Genomic DNA, 26,249 nt, shown 5'->3' with positions numbered 1-26,249 from the left:
GGGTGATGGTGGCCTTATAGAATGAGTTTGGGAGTTTTCCTTCCTCTGCAATTTTTTGGAAGAGTTTGAGAAGGATGAGTGTTCTCTCTTCTCTAAATGTTTGATAGAATTCACCTGTGAAGCCATCTGGTCCTGGGCTTTTGTTTCTTGGAAGTTTTTTTTTTTTTTTTTTTTTTTTTTTGCGGTACGCAGGCCTCTCACTGTTGTGGCCTCTCCTGTTGTGGAGCACAGGCTCTGGGCGCGCAGGCTCAGTGGCCATGGCTCACGGGCCTAGCCACTCCGCAGCATGTGGGATCTTCCCAGACCGGGGCATGAACCCGTGTCCCCTGCATCGGCAGGCGGACTCTCAACCACTGCGCCACCAGGGAAGCCCACTGCGCCACCAGGGAAGCCCTCTTGGAAGGTTTTTAATCACAGTTTCAATTTCATTACTTGTGATTGGTCTGTTCATATTTTCTGTTTCTTCCTGGTTCAGTCTTGGAAGGTTATCCATTTCTAAGAATTTGTCCATTTCTTCCAGGTTGTCCATTTTATTGGCATAGAGTTGCTTGTAGTAGTCTCTTAGGATGCTTTGTATTTCTGCGGTGTCTGTTGTAACTTCTTTTTCATGTCTAATTTTATTGATTTGAGTCCTCTCCCTCTTTTTCTTGATGAGTCTGGCTAATGGTTTATCAATTTTGTTTATCTTCTCAAAGAACCAGCTTTTAGTTTTATTGATCTTTGCTATTGTTTTCTTTGTTTTTATTTCATTTATTTCTGCTCTGATCTTTATGATTTCTTTGCATCTGCTAACTTTGGGTTTTGTTTGTTCTTCTTTCTCTAGTTCTTTTAGGTGTAAGGTTAGATTGTTTATTTGAGATTTTTCTTGTTCCTTGAGGTAGGCTTGTATAGCTATAAACTTCCCTCTTAGAACTCCTTTACTGCATCCCATAGGTTTTGGATAGTCGTGTTTTCATTGTCATTTGTCTCTAGGTATTTTTTGATTTCCTCTTTGATTTCTTCAGTGATCTCTTGGTTATATAGTAACGTATTGTTTAGCCTTCATGTGTTTGTATTTTTTACGTTTTTTTCCCTGTAATTGATTTCTAATCTTATAGCATTGTGGTCAGAAAAGATGCTTGATACGATTTCAATTTTCTTAAATTTACTGAGGCTGGATTGGTGACCCAAGATGTGATCTATCCTGGAGAATGTTCCATGTGCACTTGAGAAGAAAGTGTAATCTGCTGTTTTTGGATAGAATGTCCTATAAATATAAATTAAATCTATCTGGTCTATTGTGTCATTTAAAGCTTCTGTTTCCTTATTTATTTTCATTTTGGATGATCTGTCCATTGGTGTAACTGTGGTGTTAAAGTCCCCCACTATTATTGTGTTACTGTCGATTTCCTCTTTTATAGCTGTTAGCAGTTGCCGTATGTATTGAGGTGCTCCTATGTTGGGTGCATATATATTTATAATTGTTATATCTTCTTCTTGGATTCATCCCTTGATCATTATGTAGTATCCTTCCTTGTCTCTTGTAACATTCTTTGTTTTAAAGTCTATTTTATGTGATATGAGTATTGCTACTCCAGCTTTCTTTTGATTTCCATTTGCATGGAATATCTTTTTCCATCCCATCACCTTCAGTCTGTATGTGTCCCTAGGTCTGAATTGGGCCTCTTGTAGACAAAATATATATGGGTCTTGTTTTTGTATGCATTCAGCAAGCCTGTGTCTTTTGGTTGGAGCATTTACTCCATTCACGTTAAGGTAGTTATTGATACGTATGTTCCTATTGCCATTTTCTTAATTGTTTTGGGCTTGATTTTGTGGGTCCTTTTCTTTTTTTTTTTTTTTTAACACATCTCTTGAGTTTTATTAATTTTATTTATTTATTTTTGCTGTGTTGAGTCTTCGTTTCTGTGCGAGGGCTTTCTCTAGTTGTGGCAAGCGGGGGCCACCTTTCATCGCGGTGCGCGGGCCTCTCACCATCGTGGCCTCTCTTGTTGCGGAGCACAGGCTCCAGACGCGCAGGCTCAGTAGTTGTGGCTCACGGGCCCAGTTGCTCCGTGGCATGTGGGATCCTCCCAGACCAGGGCTCGAACCCGTGTCCCCTGCATTAGCAGGCAGATTCTCAACCACTGCGCCACCAGGGAAGCCCTGTAGGTCCTTTTCTTCTCTTGTGTTTCCCACTTAGAGAAGTTCCTTTAGCATTTGTTATAGAGTGGTTTGGTGGTGCTGAATTCTCTTAGCTTTTGCTTGTCTGTAAAGCTTTTGATTTCTCCTTCGAATCTGAATGAGATCCTTGCTGGGTAGAGTAATCTTGGTTGTAGATTCTTCCCTTTCACCACTTTAAGTATATCATGCCACTCCCTTCTGGCTTGTAGAGTTTCTGCTGAGAAATCAGCTGTTAACCTTATGGGAGTGCCCTTGTATGTTATTTGTCTGTTTTCCCTTGCTGCTTTCAATAATTTTTCTTTGTCTTTAATTTTTGCCAATTTGATTACTATGTGTCTCGGCGTGTTTCTCTTTGGGTTTGTCCTGTATGGGACTCTCTGCGCTTCCTGGACTTGGGTGGCTATTTCCTTTCCCATGTTAGGGAAGTTTTCGACTATAATCTCTTCAAATATTTTCTCAGGTCCTTTCTCTCTCTCTTCTCCTTCTGGGACCCCTATAATGTGAATGTTGTTGTGTTTAATGTTGTCCCAGAAGTCTCTTAGGCTGTCTTCATTTCTTTTCATTCTTTTTTCTTTATTCTGTTCCACAGCAGTGAATTCCACCATTCTGTCTTCCAAGTCACTTATCCGTTCTTCTGCCTCAGTTATTCTCCTATTGATTCCTTCTAGTGTAGTTTTCATTTCAATTTTTGTATTGTTCATCTCTGTTTGTTTGTTCTTTAATTCTTCTAGATCTTTGTTAAACATTTCTTGAATCTTCTCAATCTTTGCCTCCATTCTTTTTCCGAGGTCCTGGATCACCTTCACTATCATTATTCTGAATTTTTTTTTGGAAGGTTGCCTATCTCCACTTCATTTAGTTGTTTTTCTGGGGTTTTATCTTGTTCCTTCATCTGGTACATAGCCCTCTGCCTTTTCATCTTGTCTCTATATTGGCTTTTACTACTAATATTTAATTTGTGAAATCAATCCTTTCGGATAATAATTATATAATTATTTTGTGATTCAGAACATATGAGTAAGGTGCCTGTGTATTGTAGAATTATACCAATGAATTACAGCAGTTAAATGCCAACTTTTAAAGTTGTATTTTAAAAATCAAGTAACTAGACACGGAAAAGTCTTCCTATACACTCTTCAGATTACCCTGTACATTCATTTGATGGACGAAAACGGATGATCTTGAGCACTATTTCATGGATGGGAGGAAAAAATCCATTTTTGGGGATTGCTTACATCGCTATTGGATCCATCTCCTTCCTTCTGGGAGTTGTACTGCTAGTAATTAATCATAAATATAGAAACAGTAGTAATACTGCTGACATTACCATTTAATTTTATATTTTGAAAACAAATTTACTGCATGTGCATCAAGGCCAGTCCTATTCAACCTAGCTTTCAAATGCTGATGTGTGGTTAGTATGTCATTTTTGAAGTTGGCACATAACTTTTTTTTTTAAAGCTGTCTTTGTCCTTTGCTTCTTCCTTATGGATGACTTATGAAAATATATGACGGGTATGAAACAAATTCGCTATATTGATCATGTCAACACTGTAACTGCTGAAATGGCATTCTGATGTTTCCTTTTTGTTGGGACAGGCCGTATGATGCATGGAGCCTCTTTCATGTGAAATGCGTCTGCTGCTTAAATGTTTATGCTGTGTTGATAATATTATATTGACATATGATACTGTATATGTGTGCCTATTGTGTGAAGAAAGGGATTACAAGATGTGTGAGTATAATGACTTGCTAACCCTTCAGGATTCATAGTTACAAAAAAGATGAAGAAAGACCAAATATAAATAAAACACTTCATCCTTTTCACAGGTCATGTGTAAAGGCTTAAAGTACCATCTTTGTTGAGGTGGTTCATGTATTCAGTTTATCCAGTACAGTTCTTTGTTAAGCTTAGATTTGATTTCAAAGGACCTATTTACCTGTCTAGAATAGGAATTAATGCTCATGGTAGGTCTCCAGTAGGAAGATTTAAAATTCCTCTTTCCATTTGGTTAAGATGTTGCAGTCAGGAAACCCATCTCACTTGATGTTTTTACATGTGACCATTTCCCTTGAAGCTTGCACTTCATAACGGATGAAAGAATATAGGTGAGATGGGAAAGCTTCTTGGCCGACCATTATCTTCTGCCTCAACTGTCAACCAGATGTAAATGTTCAAAGGAGACTGTTTTCATTGTGGTATTTAACATTAAGAAATTTGCTTCAGCATTGGAAATACCTCAAGCTGTTTTTATTTTGCAGGTAAGTGTTTTGACTTAAGTACTAATATTATCTTGCAGAAATTTTGGAGAACAATAACCTTCATTTCCTCTATATTTCATTCAATTTTTACATATAGGTCAAGGATGAATATGTATGCACATTCTCTTTAGTTAAGCCACCGATTGTTTTGGTTGGTTTTTCTAAGATGTACTTTAAAAAGAAGTTCTTTAAATTTCCTAATTAAGTTCTGGAGATTTTGGAGTATGTACATGATAAATTATATGTGCTTGAAGTTATTTTATTTTCTATTAACTGGAATTATTTTTAATATTCCTTATTGAATAAATGCTGTAATTCATTTGCTATGGAACTTATTCTTGAATGTAAACTTATTTTTTCACATGCATGAAATGTATGTCTTAATCAGAGGTGGCTTAATTGCATTGAAATGGCTATTTTTTTTTAACTAAAATAACTCATATGTTTGTATAGAATAATGCCTGTTTGAATTCAGAGTTTGTAATGGTTTCCTTTGTTTATATTTTAAATCAAAAGTTCTGGGTAATGTATCAATTTTGATTAATATATGTTTTTTAAAAAAGAAACAAAAAATAATGTAATGGTTAATAGTAGAAATGTGCCACACTTCTTAAGTTTTGTATAATATGAAATTCAGTTAAAAGAACTTGTAGTTCATAATGACTTTCAACAGATAGAATATTACTTGCATGAAGTACTTAATGTATAATTGTCCTGAAATTTCTGAGTGCATAGGGTATTCATCGTGTAAAACTATTCTTTGTTTTATCAGTCCTTCAGAATATGGTTATTTATTCTGATAACTGACCCTCTTGCACATGGCAGTTTATTTTCTGGGGTATATCATTGGGGGAGAGGGCTTCTCCCAGTCTTTGCAGATTGAGTTTGTGCTGGTTAAGAAGGACTGCTGTCCTCCGTCTCTTTTTCTAACTGGGGGACCAGAGGTGCTGCTACAGAAAAGCTGAAGAGCTCTTCCAACACTTTCTCATCTGTGGTGAAGACGGAATCTTAAAATATATTGGGAGTTTTATCTATTTTACAAGTACATTGATGGCCTAAGTTCTCCCTTGTCTCCTGCCATTTGAGCTGTAAGTGATTCCTGTTGCTGAATATGAAGAATGTGGAACATTCATGTGGCCTCTGTGACTGGTGGAAGGAAAACATTTCTTTCTTATGGGCTTTATGCTGATCTTTTGGAAACACTGATGTCATACTCAACTTTCAGAGAATCATATTGCATTTTAAGACAACTAGGTTAAGTAGAGGCATTGAAGAATGTACTAACTTGCAGGAAATATTTTGATATATGAAGTTCCCAACTGAAGATATTATTTAATAAGTAAAAGCTAAGAAATTTCTTTGAAATCAGAAAGCAGTTTAAAAGTAAATTGGTAAAAATAACTGTACTACCTAATAGAAACTTACTCAATGAAGAGGAGAGTCAAGTGAATATTATTTGTTTCTTGGTTACAGTACTTGTAACCTTGATTATACTGAAAGATAACTTTCTGTTAGTATGTTCTGTATTAATAAAAATGAACAAAATTAATTTTGCTATGTTCAGGTGTCTTGCTAAAATAACAGTGCCCCGGTGTTGTTGCTAATGTTTAGCACTAAATTGAGTCCAGATTTTAACATTTCCATGCCTAGATTTGATTGCCATATGTGAATATGTTAATCACTCTGATAGCATTAACTGCAGGATTTATGCATGTTACTGAGAAACATCTGTTCTTACCAAGAAGTGGTCAGATTATAACCTGTTACAAGCAGACAGGCTAAATTTGGTATTAGATCAAGGGAAATTTCTGGTAAATAGAAAATGAATAACTGGTAGAGAGACAATGATGATGAAAATAATGAAGTGGGCAGGGACATAGGAAATGAAACGCCAGACTAGCAAAGAGGAGCAGCTGAGTGGTAGGCGTAATGACTGCTGTTCAGCCCGCTCGCCCCTGTCTCTATGGAAACACTGCCTTAGAAGTATTGTACGATCCTTTGTTGGTTAAGCTTCAAAGTTCTCTTCTTTGTGAACATGGTTAGTTTGAGGGGAGGGTGGAGGGAGTAGGGAAGTGCTGCTTCAAGAAGAATTTGGTGCATCAATGTTTGTTGTAGTCTTTGGATAATCTACTAAAGTGTTTTAGAGCCCCTTTTTAGCCCATGCCCCATTCAATAAACGTAAAAATCATATTTCCCCTAATGTCATTTGAAATTTCAAAATAAATATCATTTAAAAATAAATACCATGTCTAAAATCAAATCACACCATGGTGACCTTATTTTCTTTTATATACGTAAAATTTGTCAAAGTAACATGTGTACACAGTTCAAAAAAATCTAAAGGCCTTATGATGAAAAACAGCAGTACCTGTCCCAACTTTCTACCTTCTAGAGACAATTACTTTGCCTTCAAAAGTTGTTACTTTTGGTATTTATCTTAGTGTATCTAAATTATATGCCTGTTCTACTATTGCTTGATTTAACAGTTTTAGACATTATTGTCTTCTTGATAATGTTACCTGATGATGTAGCTAACACACATACCTCCCCTTCTCCCATTATATAGTTATAATATTTAATAAACACATTAGCAGTTGTTTAATTATGACTTTAAAAATACTGTATACTTTAGAGCAAAGCAGAGTACCAAGATTATGCTTTGTACGCTTTATTTTTCCTGGAATTAATAATCACCCCACTTTTAACATCAACATAACTTTCTGGAAGCCTATCTTAAAGTTTTTCCAACTTTTCTATCAGGTCCACCCTGTTCTTATCGCTAGTCTTTTGAAGGTTTTTTGTCCCCAAATACCTGATAACCTGATTCCCTGTTTTTGCTAGAAAGGTCTATTCTGCATTTGTCCTTCTCTGCCAATCTGTACTGGTGTTTTTTTCAGACAGCTACTCAGCCATTCCCTCACATTCCCTCTTTTTGTCACCCTCCTGTGTTGGATCTGCTGTTTCCTAGTTCACTCTTGTTTACTGGAGCTATTTTCAGTTTTTCGTGTAGGTGACTTTCCTTGTATTTCTGGCTAATCTCAGCTATCTATCATGTATAAATGGACCCCCAAAACTCATTGAAAGCTCTTTGTTCACGGGCAGTGCTTGACAAGTGATGGCCTCAGTAGCACAGTGCTACTCAAAAATGCCACTGAGTGCATTATTTGTTCCTGTTTGAGATAAAATGCTTAGACAAGTAATAAATAGTTGGCAGGTCAGCAACTGTAGGTAGACTGAATTTTGGGAAGCACTGCATCAGGGAATGACTGTCAGGGAGCCAGTCATTTGGCCGGAGGCCTCTTCTGCAGGGCTTTCAGTTTCTCTGGGGAAGAATTCTCTAGTCTTCTGCAAAAGGGAGGGGTTGAAAGAGGCTCTGTCTCTTACTGCTTTGAACTCCCTGCTTCTGCCTTGTCTTCCACCTCAGCTTCTGTTTTCCACTTCACATATTTCCGCTATACCTGTCCCTTTGCGTATGCCTTCCACCTAGTTGTCTCCCATTACTTTTTCCAGATAAAAATGTTCTTGTCTTCTGCCTGTGGGAGACAGTGACCGAGGTGAGAGATTGTATTTGGCCGAGAGGGGTAGGGCAGAGATTGCAGGGAGCTGACCATTCTGTTGTATATAATTTTCAACTACTCATTTTCAGGCCTGTCCCTTGATTCCACTCTTTGCTATAAATTCTACTTTCAAGTCTGAGCTTCTCAGGGGTTTTAGAGCCAATCAACATGCTTCTCACCGGTATCCATCCCTCTTGCAGTCCCTTTAGATTGTGGCTTCCTTGGTCCTGCTCAGTTATATCCCATCTGCTTTCTGTTTTCCAGAAATCTGTTGACATTGATTTTCTGTTTCTGTCTCCTCTTTGGTCGCCATCCTTTTGGGCTGTCTTTTCAAAAATGTTTTTTAGACTGTCATACAGTAAACTTTACTTTTTGTACTTGTAGTGTACAGTTCTGCGAATTTTAACACACGCATAGGTTTGTGTGACCATTTTAGAATACAGAGCAGTACCAAAACCTCCCAACCTCCCTTTTACTATACACCTTTATAGTCACCCTTCCCTCCACCCATAAGCCCAGGCAACCACTGATCTCTTTTCCATCCCCATAGTTTTGTCTTCTGGAATGTCATAAATGGAATCATGTCATATGTGACCTTTTGAAACTGACTTCTTTTACTCAGCGTAATACCTTTGAGATTCATTTAAGGTGATGTATCTAAAAACACTTCATACGAACAAACATATGGACACCAAGGGGGGAAAGTGGCGGGGTGGTGGTGGTGGGATGAATTGGGAGATTGGGATTGACATGTATACACTAATATGTATAAAATAGATAACTGATAAGAAACTGCTGTATAAAAAAAAATAAAATGAAGAAAACCTCATACCCTTTCAGTTCCTTTTCTTTCATTTTACTGGAGTGACGGGGAGGACAGACAAACTCTTGGGGCCAATCTGCTCTTAAACCGGAGCCACCTTGAAGTACCTTTTGGTGATCTTAGTACATTTTTAAAAACTATGTACTTTAAGTGACATTAATGGGAGCTTGTCTGTATGTCACAAGCTTTTCTATGCAGGGTGTTGTGGAAGAAGATTGAACTCACCATACATCACTTTCACTGTCAAGACTTATATGCCCCTTTATTTCAAGGACAAGAAATGCAGAAAGAAATAGATTTACAATTATATGTCAAATTGCAATTGAATCAGTGGTCTAAAATAATCCCTGGGCTATGTTGTCATTCCTTTTTTCACGACAAAGCTTGTAAAAGAGCAGTTTATATTTTATTACTGTCTTCAGCTTCAGCCAGGCTTTCATCCCACTATTGCACTGTAGTCTCTTCACTATCAATCTGTGTCTGAAAGATTCAGAATACGGTTTTTAGAATCAGGCTGACCTGGCTCTTAAATACATAAACTATCTTCAGATTATTTAATCTCCTAAATCATTCACTTTACCATTTCCTTGTCTGTAAAATGGGGATTTTAATACCCACTTGACAGATTTTGATTTGAGGAATAAGGGAAGTGATAGATGCAACGCATTTAGCACAAAGTATAGAAAAATGGCACTCAGTGAACAACTACTACTCCTGTCAAATCCACTGAACTCATCCCATCCTAGCCTGGTGTTTCTCTTACATTCCTCGATGGAGTGAATGGTGGGTATGACCAACCATCTTACGAGTTAAGCCAGAAATCTGCTCTCCTCCCCAACTTCCCAATCCAATACCTTGTGTTGATTTTTGAAGGTTCTTCCTCATTGTTGGCTCTCTAACCCATCCCCTTATCTACATCCCTTTAGCTATATCTCTTTTGCTGTTGACTTACTTCAGGTTTTCTTTTTTCCTTGGATTACTATAAGTACCTTCTAATGGACTCTCTGTCCTGGTAACTCATATCCAATCCAGCGTTTCACTACTACCAGAATGATACTGAAATAGAGTTCTGATTCTTGACCATTTGCCATGTAAACTTTTAAATGGCCATAAAACACCTTCAGGAGAAAATTTAAATTCATCGTTAAAAATCTGTCTTGGGCTTCCCTGGTGGCTCAGTGGTTGAGAGTCCGCCTGCCGATGCAGGGGACACGGGTTCATACCCCGGTCCGGGAAGATCCCACGCGCCGCTGAGTGGCTGGGCCCGTGAGCCATGGCCGCTGAGCCTGCGCGTCCGGAGCCTGTGCTCCGCCACGGGAGAGGCCACAACAGTGAGAGGCCTGCGTTCCGAAAAAAAAAAAAAAAAATCTGTCTTCCCCTGTTGCTCCACATCTCCATTTGTCCTGCTGCCAAACCAAACTATCTGCATGCACTTCCCCAAGAGATCTGTTTACCATCTCTTCTTTGCCTCTGCATATGCTGTACCTTCTGCCTGGATACTTCCTCTGTTGACCCATTTCTCCTTTCCAACATTTCCTCCCATGATAATAGCTAACATTTACTGAATTGTATCATTTAATCTTCACAGCCACTTGATGATGGATACTGGTATCTCCATTTTACAGGTAAATAGGTGTAAATAATGAAATTTGCCTTCATTCATATTACTATTAAATGACAGATCCAGGATCTGTCTGACTTCCAGGTTCTTAACTATAATAATATTTTCCCCCTTTTCACTCCCATCTAGGCCTCTGTTTTACAGTTCCTGCAGTAGATTATGCTTGATTCCAAACCTAAGTTATTAATCTTGTTCTTACCCTAAGTCTGGAATGCCTTTTAATCTTTACCCCATTTATTTTAATTCTACTGGACCTTGCTAAAATCCAGTCTTTTCAAAACCTTCCTAATGACCACAACTTTCCTTGAGTTTCTCATAGCAGCCTTTGCTATACCAGTTACCAGAGTCATTTTTGTCTGCATCATAATCTACTGTTATGTGTGTATTATCATTGTAATTAAATTACTAAATTAAAGGTCAGGGATTTAAAGTTATCCTCTGAGCATATCACAAAGTGTTACCGTCATAGCAGGGTAGCCAATAAATTATTGCTCAACGAGTAGTGAACCCATATTGCTGTTTTATGAAAGTATTTTTCATACATAAGGATTTTAGATCCAGGGAAAAAGATCATTAGCCCAGTCCCTAACTTTAATAACGAAAAGACTAAGGCTTGCAATTAGATAAATCATTTAACGATAAAATAATACAGCAGTTGAGACAACCAAAGTTCTCCTGATTCCTAACTATGTAATAATCAAAGAAAATATGAATTATATTGAAATGCTATCTTTTGTCTAACTAGTAGTTTTTATACATTACATTTCACATGAAGCTGTTCTACTACATTATTTTTGTTAAAACTGTAAGTGGATTAAGGATGCTTCCAGAATTAAAATATACACATCTCAGTCACACAAAACTCTATTCTGGCTTTCCTCTGCTTTTTAGTTAGAGATGCTATAGGCAGGATCAAAGTAAGGGTTGTCATCCTGTTGTTTAAAGGAAAAACAGATTGAGTTAACTGTGTGATTTGGTAACTTTGCATCATTAATTGTGAAATTTTTCCCTTAGTAGTTTCACGTCTGATGTCCATAAAGCTATCTTACATAGCAAGAGTCAAATAAACCCTTACCTACCTCAGAATTTCCATATATCTAAATAGCATACTGCCAGTTCTCATATGATGTTCCAGAAGCCTCTGAAGGAAATATGTTTCAATGAAAGAGTCATTTCTAAGAATTTTCTAATATTACAAAAGAACCTCAAACTGATGTTTTGGAAAGGAACCTATTTTGAAAATAAATATTCGGCTTCAGAGGATGAACTTACAAATCAGGTAACAAATTTAAAGTGTGCCTGGGAAGATTAAATAAAGCTTGATAGGCACCAAGCAAATTTCAGCCATATTTTTCTGTCACGAAAGTCACAATTTACAGAGCAAGGGCATGATAAGTGAGGAACCCTGGGACTGAAAAATGTTTGAAAAGAGTACAAGTATTAAGAAAGATTTTGTGAATTTTTAGACTCAGTAAAATGAGTTCACTCTTTTGTGCAGCATACTATTCACTTAACCAATATTTACTGAGCATTTTCTTTGTGCCAGTTACTGCACAAAAGGCGCTGCGGATACAGCATTGAACAAAAAGTTTTAAGCAGTCATTATCTAACTTAAGTCCTTAAAAGGATCATTGCTGTGATGATCTATCATTGAAGATAGACTGAATGGAAGAGTAGAAGCCTGGAAACCAGTTTAAAAGGCTTTTGCAGTAATGCAAGCAAGAGATGATGGCTTGGCCTGGATTGGTAGTAGCCGTGGAGACATGAGAAGTGGTCAGAAGTTTCAGATTATATTTTGAAGGTGCAGCCAACAGGATTTTCTTATGGATTAGTTACAGGGTATGATAGAAAACAGCCAAAGTTTGGGGCTTGAAATAAAGAAAATCACAGAGAAAGCTTGGAAACAAGGGGTGGAAAGTCGAATTCAGTTTTGGTCGTGAAGTTTGAGATGCGCGTTAGACAACTAAGTGGGGATGTTTGGAGTGAAAGGGCAAAGTCGGACTGGAGAGTTGTTCGCACACAAATGGTGTTTCATGGCATTGGATGAAATCACAAAAGGGATGAATGTAGAAAACAAGTGGTACTCTGAAATTTAGAAACTGAGAGGATGAGGATCCAAGAAAGGAAACTAATAGTAGCAGCTTCTGAAATAGAACCATGGAAAGAGTAGTGTGTGGAACCCTCATTAAGACCACGTTTCAAACTATACACATGTCATACTGTATTGCATATGTGGTTTAGTTCCAAATTAAAAATTGAAAAGATATTATGAGGGAATGATCAACTGTGTTAAATGTTGCTGATAGATAGAAAAGAGAATTGATACTGACAGTTTAAAGGAGGAGTGGAAGGGAAGACAAGTATAAAGAAATCTGTGTTTTATGTTGGAGAAGAGAAACGGTATGGTAACTGAACTCAAAAGAGGTTTGTTTAATTTGGGAATGTGTTTATATGCTCATGGAATGATCCAGTAAAGAGGGGATAATTGTAATGACATGAATATAAGGATCTGCATCTACTTTAGGATCTATTTTATGTGCCTCTTTGGTTTTTTTTGGACAGAGCCATAAGTGTCCTAGAGCTATCACCCACTATATATCATTAATTCATCTGATGGTTAGCAGATTACCCCCTTTAAGCAGTCCTAGGGGAATGGTAATAAATTCACATAATCTTTGTTCTTGAGAAGTTTACAGTCCAGTTGGCTAAATGGAGAAAAGATAAGAGCATATACAACCATATAATTTGAACCATACAATTTCAAATTATAGACAATTCACTATTAAAAAATTGCTATGCTCCAGCTGTTGGCACCTGGTAATTATCCTCAAGCATTTGATTATAGTGTATAATACAGAGTGGAGAATAAACCGGGTCCTTTCAGTTCTAATCTAGGGAAGAGGTGAATTGGGTATTTATAATTTGTAAATACATAAATTTATAAATAATTGGGTATTAAAATCGGTGAGGAAAATAACTTGAACTGGGAACAAGTAACTTGGTGGGTCTAAGCCTAAAGATTAGAAGGAATAATAATTTCAATATTACTAATTTTATCTACACATTTCACCTATGCTGAACCCATACATCATCAGCTTTCTATTTGAAATGACAATGGAATAATTATGAGTTTGTAAAAAGGTGGACAGATATTTACTGTAGTATAGGGTGGATACTTTTGTATTTATACCCTCTTGAGGGTGGGCACTTGTAACAGACACTTGTAATGTGGCTTTATTTAAGCACAATTGGTATCTGTACAATAATTGCTGTGCCTGGCAACTCCAACCATGGAAAGTGCCCTGCTAGCCTGAGACAGCAAGACTCAGGAGCCCAGATTTGCCCTCCCATTTCTGGTCCCCCAATTAAAATTTCCCCCTCTTTTCAGCGTTTTCCCAGACTCAGAGAAACGAGTTAACAGCTTCCACACTTTCGCGACACTGTGGGAGAGCTTCTTGCATGGGGAGCTCTGCAGCACCCAAAGGTGCAGCAAGATAAAAACTAGTATCCCGACGCAGCTCTACACAGCACACTCTCAGCACACGGAATAGTAACGTCCTCACAACAGTGGAAAAAACTGATTGTATCCGTGTAAGAGAAGTTATACTTTTTGTTTTGTATTTTATCCCGCTTCACAGTTTAGAGTTCGGCCAAACCAGCGTTCTAAACAGTGGCTCAAAGGTTGCTCAGAGTTTTACGTCTTCTCGTTCAAAATACACACACTAATTTTCTTCGATAGCCTGGTCTCACATTAATTTTATCTGAGCTAGTTGAACGAGTACGTAATGCCTCGCTCCCTGCCTCTCAGGTCTCAAAAGTCGTTCGTTTCTCCCCAGCCTCCGCTCCCGGGGTAACCGGCGGCTTAGAAGCGAAGTCGAGGCACAGAGACGGCCCGCCGGCTAGAGCGGCTACAGCCGTCCGGCCGCTCTCTCTTTTCTTCCGCTCTCTATGGTTAGGAGAAGTCCCGCCTCCACCCGGAAGTATTTAGGCTCCAGGCGCTTGCGCAACGCCAGAAGGTAGTTCCGGTTCCGGCGTGTGCATCTTCGTTCCTGGTGTTCAGCTGTCGCGGTTGGTGGGCACTAACGGAGCCAAGATGCTGCGGAGTTTGCTGGTGAGTAGCTTCTCGGCTGGCATTCGGGATGTGGGGCGGGAAGGTTGGGAGCGGAGGCTAGAGGGTCGCGACAGGAAAGCTTCTCCTGGGAGGGAAGGAGAGAGGGAGAGGGCGGCTTCGGAGGTCACCTTCCTTGGTCCGTGTCCTTTTCGCTTGACCTTCCTTCCCTTCCATGGATCCCTCTTGCCCCAAGCTGTGCTGGGTAGTTGTAAGGAGTGGAGAAGCTGGGGAGGTGACCAGAGGATTGTGCATTAGACAAGCCTTGGGTTCTTAGTCGCCACCCCTAACCTTGTGGGTGCAGGTGGGAAGTTTCTGATACCCGGAAGCGTTAGCAGAAGGATGTTCCTCGGATACCGAGGGGTTTGAGTTTCAGTGACTCTGAGCTTTGTGAGCACCAGAAGGCAGTTTAAAAAGCAAGCCATTCAGTTTTGGCTGGCACTTTAGGAGCATTCATGGCCGAAGGGTCGTGTTGCTTCCATCAGGCGGTTCTGCAGTGTCCTTCACCCCTCCACCGACTTTGAGCATGCGAAATATTTCCCCCAAATTTTGAGAAAGAGAAGGAAAATGTAACAGTGATCGTTTTCTTCGGTAATTATCCAATAAAGCTTTACTTATCTTCTCAATATAGTATTTATTTTAGAAAGTGGAGAGCATATTTGTAATTTATTTCAACTGGATATGTAATGCAAGTCTCTTGTAAAAGATTTATGCCCTGTTAATTCTTTGGGAAAAATGTAATGAGGGAAGCATTTTAATTAAGTAGGAATCATGCCAGTTTATTTTGATATCAAGTAATAGATTTTTAATAATATGGTAGAGTATTTAAATAAAAAAACTTCGAACCTCGTGTATTTTGTAACCATTCTTTATTTTTGTAATATCTGTATATCAGTATGTTTTCCTCATATAATGCTACTGGTTCAATTCAGGTAAAGATCATGATTTTTTTCCCCTCAAAATGTACATGAGTTGCTTCTTAAATGTGGTGTTTGGAGACTTCAGAATGTAATATAAAGAGCAGTGGCCGGGCAACAAATAGGAAAACCTCAGTGCTTGTCTGTGACTTTGTTATTGACAAATCGGATATGTTTTAACTCTCAGTTTCACTTTTCTGTAATACTGAAGATTGGAAATGGTTGGTTTTGAAGGTTTCTTTAAGCTCTAAGTCTGTTTAGTATATATGGATTTTTTTAAATTTCAGGCTCTTCGTCAGATTGCCCAGAGGACCATAAGTACTGCTTCACGCAGGCAGTTTGAAAATAAAGTTCCAGAGAAACAAAAGCTGTTTCAGGTACTGAAGTATTTTATAGGAGATTGATACTTGTTATGATTAGATTACCAAAAGTTGGCGATAGGAGGTAAATCTGGAGACGTCTGATTGTTAACAATCCTGTTGTATTAGCAGAAGAGTAATAAGAAACTGTCTGTCGATAGCTAACTGGGCATTTGCTATAACCAAGAGGCCCTTGGGAAAGCAGAAGAAATGAGGGGGTAAAGATCAAAGACACTTTCTTTTGGAGGAGTCACATTGCGTTGGCACTCTTTGGGGTAGCTGCACAGTAATAGACAAATAGACCATAGAAATAGCCCAGAAACAGAACAAATACATTAATATATGTAGAAACTTGATATATGTTAAAGGTGCTATTTCATATTAGTGGGGAATGGAAAAATTGGGTGGCTGTTTTGAAGAAAGTAAAGTTATATCCGTTCTGTATTGTGTGTTAAAAGATTAATTGCAGATATAAATCTCCCTCAAAAAATATTAAAAGAAAATATAGGAGAATTTTTTTCCAGCTTATTGAGGTATGATTGACAAGTAATAATCGTAAGCATTGGAAATTCTCTGGTGGTCCAGTGGTTGAGAATCCGCCTTCCTATGCAAGGGATGCGGGTTCGATCCCTGGGGATGGGGGAACCAAGATCCTTCCTGCCCCGGGGGAACTAAGACCACACACCGCAACTACTGAGCCCATGCACCACAACTAGAGAGAGGCCCACGCACCACAACGAAGATCCTGCATGCCACAACGAAGATCCTGCGTGCTGCAACTAAGACCTGATGCAAAGAAAGAAAGAAAGAAAGAAAGAATATAAATAAATAGTTTGTATTTAGGTTGTACCTGATTTTTTATTTTAAGGTGTACAAACAATGTGATATTTAATGTATCTATGAATGATTACCACAATCAGGTTTAATCTGGGGTCATCCTAAGAAAGTCTTTACAAAGCCTAGAAGCTGTAAAGGAGAAAAATTGCAAGGTTTGGTGACATGAAAATTTTAAGTGTACTTATGGTACAAATTGAGGTAAGTGACAAATTGAGGGAAAAAATTTTAGATTAACAAAATTTTTAATATTAACAAAAAGTTAATATCCTTAGCATACAGAGAGATCCTACAGATCAGTAAGAAATGCAAATTAAAATGACAAGTTGCTACTTTTTTTCCCTGTTTGACTGTCAAAATTTTAGAAGATTTAAAATAGGTTATGTTAGCCAGGTGTGGGAGATAAGTGCGTTCCTATACAGTACGTTGATACATGCTAGGAAGTAGTATTGGTACAGAAATTTTAGAGTATTTGAAAGTATTAGAAGCCAATTATTGTGCATATCCTATCCAGGACTCCCATTTTAAGAATCTTTCCTACAGAATAGTAGCATAAATATATAAAGATAGGAAATAGGCTATTATTCATCATGGGAGTTTAATATCAAAAAAACCCAACAACCTAAATACCCATTAATAAAGGATTGGCTAATGTAATTTTAGTTTTTGCACAGTGGAATGCTGTGTAGCCATTAAAAGGAACAAAGTAGGTTTAAATGGGCTAGATGGTTTTTAAGATAATGCTGAGGGAAAAATCTGTGATAGGCCATTGTATAGCATAATCTCATTTTGTGTATTAAACAAGTATGTGCATAAATTAGAAGCTATGGCAATACAAGCTTTAAAAAATGAAGGATATGTATTAATATGTGTTAATAGTGTTTTTCTCATGAGGAAAGACTTAGTGGGATGGAGCGCTTACCTTCATAAGTAGTTAGGTTATCAGTGATTGTTTTGTTTAATTGTGATCTCTGATTTTTCATAAAGAAAATTTTAAGTGGTTAAAAAAAAAGTATTATGTATGCTGCATAAAAATAAAATACTTATATTTAACAGATGTGTTAAGTATCCTGCTCTATGCCAGGTGCTGGACTGGGGGAGACTAAGGGTATAATTTAGGGTTATAAACCAAAACACTCTCTCCTTTTTATTTAAGGGAAAAAAAGATCTTACCTATGACCCACGTGTGATGATTATTGCTTTTTTAATAATTAAATTGATGAACTCAGTGTATATATTTTCACAGCTTTACTGTTTATGTGTTCTTTGGAAAGAACATCTTATTAGATCTCAAATTAACTTTAAAAGAAAGAATGTTGATTTTTAGGATTTTTTATTTTAAAAGTAGTTGTAGTAGAGAAAGATTCAGGAAAAGGGTAGTCCTTTTTAATTTTGATATTTAAAATATTTCAATTTCAGGGTTTTAAGAAGCCACTTAATTTTATATGAATTGATTTGTCTTTTTCATTTAGTTGGGAACAAATGATATACATTAATTATTATTTTTTTGACCTAGGAGGATAATGGAATTCCAGTGCATCTAAAGGGTGGGATAGCTGATGCCCTCCTGTACAGAGCCACCATGATTCTTACAGTCGGTGGTAAGACATTGGGAATGCTTGCTCTATAGCAAAATCATAGTAGTGATAACTAACAACACCATTGCTCTCGCTGTGCCAGTATTTTAACACAGGCAGTCTGTCCCCAGAATCTGAGGTCTTACTGCTTTACGTATAATGACTCACAGATGTGATTGATACATATTGTATAAGAACATTTTAATGTCTTTTTTAAAAAAAAACCAATAAAGTTTGATAATTATCTTGTGATAGAGGTGGCTTTTGGAATGTGCCACTGGTGGCCTGGCAGGCCTTTGGAAGAGGCAAAGATAGCTGCTCTATCCCATCTCCTAAAACAGGGGTTCTTAAATATTTTGACTGTGATGTATAATAATAATAATACACTTTACATCTAACCCCTGTACATACGTATTTATGACAGAGATAAAACCTTACACAGCGCAATACTTTTACTGCATGTAAAGTGCTTTGATATTTTTTCTGTGGATTGGGCAGGTCCATTATTCAATATTAGCAGTGGAATACCACAAATGAGCATGCTGGGAGCAGAGTTAGGAATCTGAATGATTGCTCCCTGGGGGGAGAAAGGGAAACAGCATCAGAGTGATTACTGTGTGCTCATTCTGTTGATGGGAGTGCCACATAGGTGGATTTCTGTAACCCTTGTATTAAGTCTGTAATGTATCCTCGTTTTAAAGATGGAGAAATTATGTTAATTACCCAGATAATATTTTTTTTTTTTTTTTTTTGTGGTACGCGGGCCTCTCACTGTTGTGGCCTCTCCCGTTGTGGAGCACAGGCTCCGGACGTGCAGGCCCCGCGGCCATGGCTCACGGGCCCAGCCGCTCTGCGGCATGTGGGATCCTCCCGGACCGGGGCACGAACCCGTGTCCCCTGCATCGGCAGGCGGACTCTCAACCACTGCGCCACCAGGGAAGCCCTACCCAGATAATATTGCTTCTTTGGCAGAGCTGGTATTTGAACCCTAATCACAAAGTCCCCTTATGCTTATGCCAAGGTGCCTTTTTTGGCTTGAATTGAATGCAGTGAAGGGACATTTTATGGACAACAAGCAGATAGTGACATTTGGGCTTTCTTAAGGTAAAGTCCTAAATTCTTTTTGGCCAGTGTGACTGTTTCGTAGACGTTTTGGTAATTAGTTTTAAAAATACATTTCCAGTTATTAGAGATTCTTACTTCAAATTTGATTATTTAAAAATTAGATGTCACTCTTCCTTGGTTTTATATTGATAATACACTTCAGGGAAGGCTTTGCCTATTTGACTTTTTGGCTTTTGAATCATTCTTAGCATTTCTCAGGCAATCTTAGGTTATATGTTCTTAATCTTATTTTAAATTTTTTACATGTCATTACGTTAACAAATACATTACTGTGCTGCATCTAACACTTTCTATACAAGTTAAGTAATACTAAAACTAGATTAAACGTGTTTTGTATGTATTTATTTTAAATTTTGCCAGCACCTATCAAAATACTTCTGTATGTTCCCGTAAAAGTAGTCTTAATACCAGCCTTGTCTCTTTATCTTACAACTTTTTAGCTGGAATATTGGGTTTATACCCAATTTAAAGCATTTAAACCTGAGAATTTCCTGTTAAGTTCTTATTTCCTTTATTTTTCAGGAACAGCATATGCCATATATCAGCTGGCTGTGGCTTCATTCCCCAAGAAGCAGGGTTGACTTCACTTTATCCTCCCAGCAATCAGTTGGCTCAACTCCATTCAGCTCTCTGTGGACCAGTAGTCTGATAACTAATTTGAGTTCTTCTTTGGGGATCAATATTTATTGACTTGTACTAACTGCCACCAATAAAGCAGTCTTGACCATCCATGGTTTTATTTTATCACTTTAGGATACATTATACCAGTAATAGCAGCCTTATAAACCTTAGGTAAGGAGGAAAAAGTGATTCTTTGGTCATTAGGTTATATATAGTACCACTGTGGTATTATTTGAGTGAAATTTTATTTTTAGCGGCTTAGAATTACAACAGGGGATGGTCTTCAGCTTTAATTGAGCTTGACACTCGGCGTGCATATTTCTTTGAGTCTTCCCCTCCCCTCTCTTCCCTGCTGTGCTGTATCCTGGGATATGCTAGCACCTAGGGTTAGTGGAAGCAGGTTATTTTTGGCTCATGGGGTTCAAGTTTCTTTTTTTCTCTCTTGGCTGTGTGTGTTTATGTTTAAGAATGTTGGATGTATTCCACAGTTTAGGCTTTAGTAGAATTGCTGTAAAATAATCCAGTATTTGTTCTTTTCACACTCAGAATGGGCTTCTGTTACGTTAGTTTAATCCATAACATACAGTGTACCTTTCCTTAAAATACTTAGTTCATTTGTAAAAGTTATCTTCTGGGGGAACGGAAGGAGTCAGACTTTGTCATCTCCTCTGCAAGGTGTGCATTTGTAACACTCTATGAAGATTAAGAGTCTAGATGTGTCAGATCTAGGGGAATCTATGAGTAAGGGTTTTATAAAAGCTTCAATTTCTGGATAAAATTGAGAAAGCTAATATAGTTAGAAAAATGGAGTCAAGTCTGAAATACCAAACTAAGTCTTTTCCTTTTAAAACATTGAGGCTTATGGTACAAATCCATCTCAAGAGGTACCTAATGAAAGGTGCTTCAGCCTTGAGTCTTGAAAGATCTTGGGTAGCCATATATCTGACCTGCCACCGAATGCAGGAATCCGCCCAGCCTCTTACAGAATCCTGTTACTAACATCAGCAGAGAACACTGCTTTTGAAGGGAGTGGAATGAATATTGTTAGACATTTCTGAATGCTGAGAAATAAGTAGGCCTGGAATCTGGTCCAATTCTGATGCAGAGCTAAAAAGCAACCAGTGATAATATTTTGAAACAAGCTATATTTATCAGCATTGTACAACGGAGAATTTCGTCAGTGTGATTCGAAATGCTTTTATAACATGATGTGAAAGATACTTTTGTGCAGTAAAAAGGAAGAATATCTTGATATCTTCTACAACCTTCAGCTCTTGATTCTGTGAGAGGTGCTTTTCTATTTCTGGTGTGACCTAGTCAGACGATTAAAACTTTTTTAATGCCAAAACGTTCAATTAACGTGACAAGATTGGATAAAGTAGGAGAAGGTTAAATGCTCAAGAGACTTTAAAATAGTTTTAAATGCTACGATTAAGTTTTTGCCCTTCATTCTAAAATTCTGCATTGTCAGCAGGGGTGGAGATGGGGAGGGGACAAGGGGTGAGGTCTCAGAAGAGGGGTTGCTGGATAGGGGCCCATGAAATTATCTGCTACTCTTAGCGTTTAGTAAGAGAGAGATTACTATTATTGATTCAAAGACTAACCAGATGTCCATAGAACAGAGTCCATAAGAAGTATTGCAAATGTGGCCTCCAGGAAACGAACAACTGTCATTCCAATCTCCTTTGTATCTTTACCACGTATTATCCTTTTGAGAATAGTATCTGCTACTAAGTAGAAGAAATTCTCTGATATTATCCCACTAATATAAGCGCCATGGGAGAGAGATTTAAGTGAAACTTTGTTATAGTTAGTACTGTGCTCAGAATTGAATTTGTAGTCTAGCTGCTCTAGATGAAGTTCCGTCAAAAAAACTAAAACTCAGGGCATGCAGTTTATCCAAAGCTACAAATAAATGGCAGCACAATTTCCAAGTCCATTTTTATCTGATTCTTAAAGTTCATGGTCTTTGTAGTATACTTCATCTTACCAGGTGTTTAATTACATTGGCTGGGATAGCTTCAGAGCACTGCTGGCAGCATCGTATGCAAATACGAATGCCCTCCAGACTCCCATCCCCTGCCCCGTCAGGCTTCTGGGAAGAGTGATCCGTACCGTCTCCAGTTCCTTTATTCAGTTTCACACTGACCCCTCTGTGTCACTTGCAACATACCTACGTATTTAACGTCTGTCTCTTCCGTTGTATAAATGAGATCTGAAGTCTGCACGCATCACCAACCACAGCGCTCTTCTGCTGCTTGGTGCGTGCATGCTCATTCTTGACAGAATCCGGGAAAGCCCCCCAGCTTCTGCTGGAAGCGTTGACATTCTTCCCTTTGCTCCCAACGTTCCCTGTACTCATCTTTATCAGGAGTTTAATGCCTCTGAATCTGAATTCAAATTTGAGTTATAATTGTTGATAAGACGGGGAACCAGTGTAGCATTGTAGTTAATTAAAGATCATGGAGTCAGAAGACCCAGCTTCAACCCTTGGATTAGATGACCATGGGTAGCCAACCTTGCTAAACCTGTATCCTCATCTGCATAAATGGGATAATGCCTAGTGCACAAGGTTATTCTAATGCAAGTAAAGCACGAAAAATGGTTTCCGACACACACCAAGTGTGCAATAAATGCTAGGTACTTCTATTGTTAGCCCTCAGAGAAGGAACTCTTACCTTTTCACCTCATATCCCTGTCAACTTGGCATAGAGCAGGGACCATGAGCTGGTCAGGGCTGGTAGGAGAGGTTCACGCTTGCATCCATGTCCTGGGTGCCTTCTTTTGGCTCTGCTATCCTTAGTGTGTAGCTTTCATACTCCTTGTAAGATGGCTGCTGCAGCTCCTGCTGTTGTGTTTGTTCTCCTGCAGGAAGAAGGATTGATGAAAAGAGCACATGCTAAACAAGCGAGCTCTCTTTAAAGAGCCTCAGAAGCCCCACACAAAGACTTAAACTTAAATCCCTTTAGCCAGATGTTCTGCCACATGATCATGCCTGCATTCAAGGAGGCCAAGAAATGTCTCAAATGGGCATATTGCCACGCAAAATTGGAGTTCTGTGTAATAAGAAGGGGAGACTGGGTATTGCGTTGACAACTAATAGTCTCTCCCCCAGCCAGTTTGTTTTTTTTTTTTTTTTGCCAGTTTGTTTTTTAAAAGAATGAAGTCCACACGGGAGGAGACAGGACAGGACCTAGGAGCATTTTGGTTCCTACTTCTAGTTGTCTCTGATGCCCACAGCCATGCCTGCTGGTAGGCTTGGCTGCATTTCATCGTCCAATAACTTTGTGCTTAAGTTAGTTCAGGTAGGTTTCTCAACCAGGAACCAACCAAAGCAGTATTTCCTGAGTTTACCATCTATCATACCATCTAATAGGAGCACACTTCTACCATTCACTCTAAACCATAGGTGCTTAATACAGGCAGCCGTTACTGGTTTCTCATGGCAGACAGGAATGGTTCAATGCACCATAAATGCAAATAGAGAATACAAGAATGATAAAAATAAGAATCACAGTGCTGCTATAGCCAGTTTGGTTCAGGGTTTGCAGAACCCTTCCTGCCCTTTGAGATAGTCATGCACAAGTTCCCCAAAGCTGCCAATTTCACAGGCCTCCAGCTTGGGACTCCCACTGCCTGGGTCCTGTAAGCAACATGTCATGATCCACTACCCAGGACTTTGCTTCTACATATACTTCAAGATCAGTAATTCAAGTTCACAGATACTGAGTACCTACTGGGTGCCAGACACTGTTGTGGGTGCCTGGGGATCATGGGTGAGCAAAATACGCACATTCCTACCCTCATAGAGTTTACATTATAGTGAGGGGTAGCAGGGAAGACAATAAAACAAATAAATTGGACAGTATGTTAGCAGGTAATCAATTCTATGGGGAAAAAGGACCAAAGGGGACAGCTGGCACGGGGGTGGGCTGATTGGGTGTCCTAGTAAATGAAGTATGAAGATGGGTTTCAATGGGGTGGTTAGACTTAAATAAAAACTGTAGAGGTGAGGGAGCTAGTCAAGCAGATATATAGGGAAAGGGCCTTAAAGGAAGAGGGAGCAGCTTAGACCGGGTGCCCTACTGTGCCCAGCATGTTCAAGGACAGGAAGGCAGGAGCAGTTATGGCTGACTGCGTGGGAGGGGAGAAGGCAGAGAGGTAGAAGGGGTCGCACCAGGAAGGGCCTTGAAGGCTGTTGTCAGGACTTGGGCTTTTACTCTGAGCGGTATGGGGAGCCACTGCAGAGTTTCTCACGGAAGAGAGACTTACATGTTCTAAAGAGGACTGGCTTGGCTGTCATGTTGAAATAGCCCAGAGGGGACCCAGGGTAGAAGCAGGCAGACCCATCAGGAAGCTTCGTGCAGCTATTCAGGGAAGGAGAGATGGAAGCAATAGATAGTGGTCGGATTATGAACAGAGGAGGAGTTTCACTCATCAGCCACTTAGACCTTGCCCTTCTCCACCCACCCATCCACCCACCCATCCACCCATCCACCCATCCACCCATCCACCCATCCACCCATCCATCCACCCATCCACCCATCCACCTATCCATCCATCCATCCAACAATTACTTATTGGAAGCCTACTTTGTGTAAGGTACTGTTCTCAGCTCTGAGAAGACAAGTGTGAACTAGGCCGGCAAGCTCTTCTATGGAACTTACTAGACAGTAAATCCATTCATAAGCACAGTAATGGTCTACAATGGGAATCAACAGTGTGATCTCAGGAAAAGTGCCAGAGTGGAAGCTAGAAAAGGCCTCAGAGGAAGTGACATTTGAAACAAGACCAGAAAAGAAGGAGTCTACTGTGCTAAAAGTCAGGAGAAAAGCATTGAGGGGAAAGGGAAGTTGCTTTGAGTCTTTGAATTGCAGATGGAAGACCAGTGTTGTTGAAACACAGGGAGCTGGAGAAAGACAGCAGCAGCGGCTACCTCTTCCCCCGCGACCAACACAACACCTGGCCCTCTTCCTACACTCAGGGTCCAGATGGCTTTTTTTCTGGTTTCATGTTACACAACACGGTCTGATAACCATAGCATTGATTTATTCAAAAGTCTAAACAGAAACTAGCAGGTGAATATTCTGTTCCAGACAGTAGTTGTTACTGTTATTAGCAAGAACCAGAAGCGGAGGAAATACAGTTAAGGGGAGATCAAACACACAGCAGTTATGTTTGGACTTGATCCCCAATCAAAATCTATCTTATTCAGAATCCCTTTTTTTTTTTTTTTGCGGGCCTCTCACTGTTGTGGCCTCTCCCGTTGTGGAGCACAGGCTCCGGACGCGCAGGCCCAGCGGCCATGGCTCACGGGCCCAGCCGCTCCGCGGCATGTGGGATCCTCCCGGACCGGGGCACGAACCCGTGTCCCCTGCGTCGGCAGGCGGACTCCCAACCACTGCGCCACCAGGGAAGCCCCCAGAATCCCATTTTTAAAATCCAGTATGTAACATGTTACTTCTTAGATGGGGAAAGAAGAAAAAAATACTTAGGACAACTGTACTAGTTGGTTCCCTCATAGACTTTATTCTGTGTGAACACTGCTGATTCACTGGTTATGTTTGGTAAATCTGCATCTTAATGATTGGCAATTTTTTATTCTCTCTCTCTCCTCTGTGATTCCCATGAAGCTGACCATGTATCCACTCTGACTGCCTGTCTCTATTGTCTCTATATAAGTATATATATATATATATATTTATTTATTTTAAAGCAACTCCAAGTCAGGGATATTTTGAAGAACCCATTAGTGAGGAAAACCAATCAAAACATAAGACATTTTCTAAATGTTTATCCTAGTATAATACACCAGAGGGCGGTCATGATTAAATGTTTACAATTAAATTGCTTGGAAACTAGAGAGCTGTCTACTGAAATGGGTATTTCAAAGCACACATGAAGTTTGCCAGAGGAAGAGGAGATCACAGTATTAGATTCTGCAGCCTTAGTGCTAGAATATAATAAATGTGTGTGTATGTATATACACACATTTTTGGTTTCTAATTATGTGATCACTGGTTTCCAATTATAAATGTTCCATTAGTATAATGAAAGATGGGCTGTTTCCTTTAGTTCTGAGACTAGGTCAGATCTTCATTGACCTCTTGTAGGAGGCTGTCATCTTCCCTCTGGGGAGTTGGTAAAAGTATTCTCTGGTGTTACTCTGACGATTAAAGGCGAATGTCTTTGTTTGGCCTTGTTAATCTCTTTCCAGGCCATTTTACCCCAATTAATGTGCTAAATGTTTTATTCATGGCCATTACTATTGGATACTTTTCC

At 39.0% G+C, this 26,249-nt stretch overlaps 2 protein-coding genes across 2 annotated transcripts in view; both read left to right on the top strand.

Moving 5' to 3' along the window:
• TMEM30A (transmembrane protein 30A) overlaps positions 1-6,685 on the top strand; it is a 45,264-nt gene extending 38,579 nt beyond the window's left edge. Inside the window, 1 exon segment of the mRNA XM_060114951.1 lies at positions 3,304-6,685. Coding sequence (XP_059970934.1) covers positions 3,304-3,497 — 194 coding nt within the window. The 3' untranslated portion in view covers positions 3,498-6,685.
• A 7,755-nt stretch (positions 6,686-14,440) lies between these two features.
• LOC132499996 (cytochrome c oxidase subunit 7A2, mitochondrial) lies at positions 14,441-20,075 on the top strand. The gene is made up of 4 exons (XM_060114736.1): positions 14,441-14,537; positions 15,739-15,828; positions 18,161-18,245; positions 19,869-20,075. Exons 1-4 carry the CDS (start codon positions 14,520-14,522, stop codon positions 19,925-19,927), a joined length of 252 nt encoding a protein of 83 aa, XP_059970719.1. The 5' UTR covers positions 14,441-14,519; the 3' UTR covers positions 19,928-20,075.
• The last annotated feature ends 6,174 nt before the right edge of the window (positions 20,076-26,249 follow it).

This window comes from Mesoplodon densirostris, chromosome 12, assembly GCF_025265405.1.
Source record: "Mesoplodon densirostris isolate mMesDen1 chromosome 12, mMesDen1 primary haplotype, whole genome shotgun sequence".
Classification (NCBI taxonomy): Eukaryota; Metazoa; Chordata; class Mammalia; order Artiodactyla; family Ziphiidae; genus Mesoplodon; species Mesoplodon densirostris.
The sequence above is the reverse complement of the archived record's forward strand: the minus strand, read 5'-3'. Positions and strand labels throughout refer to the sequence as shown.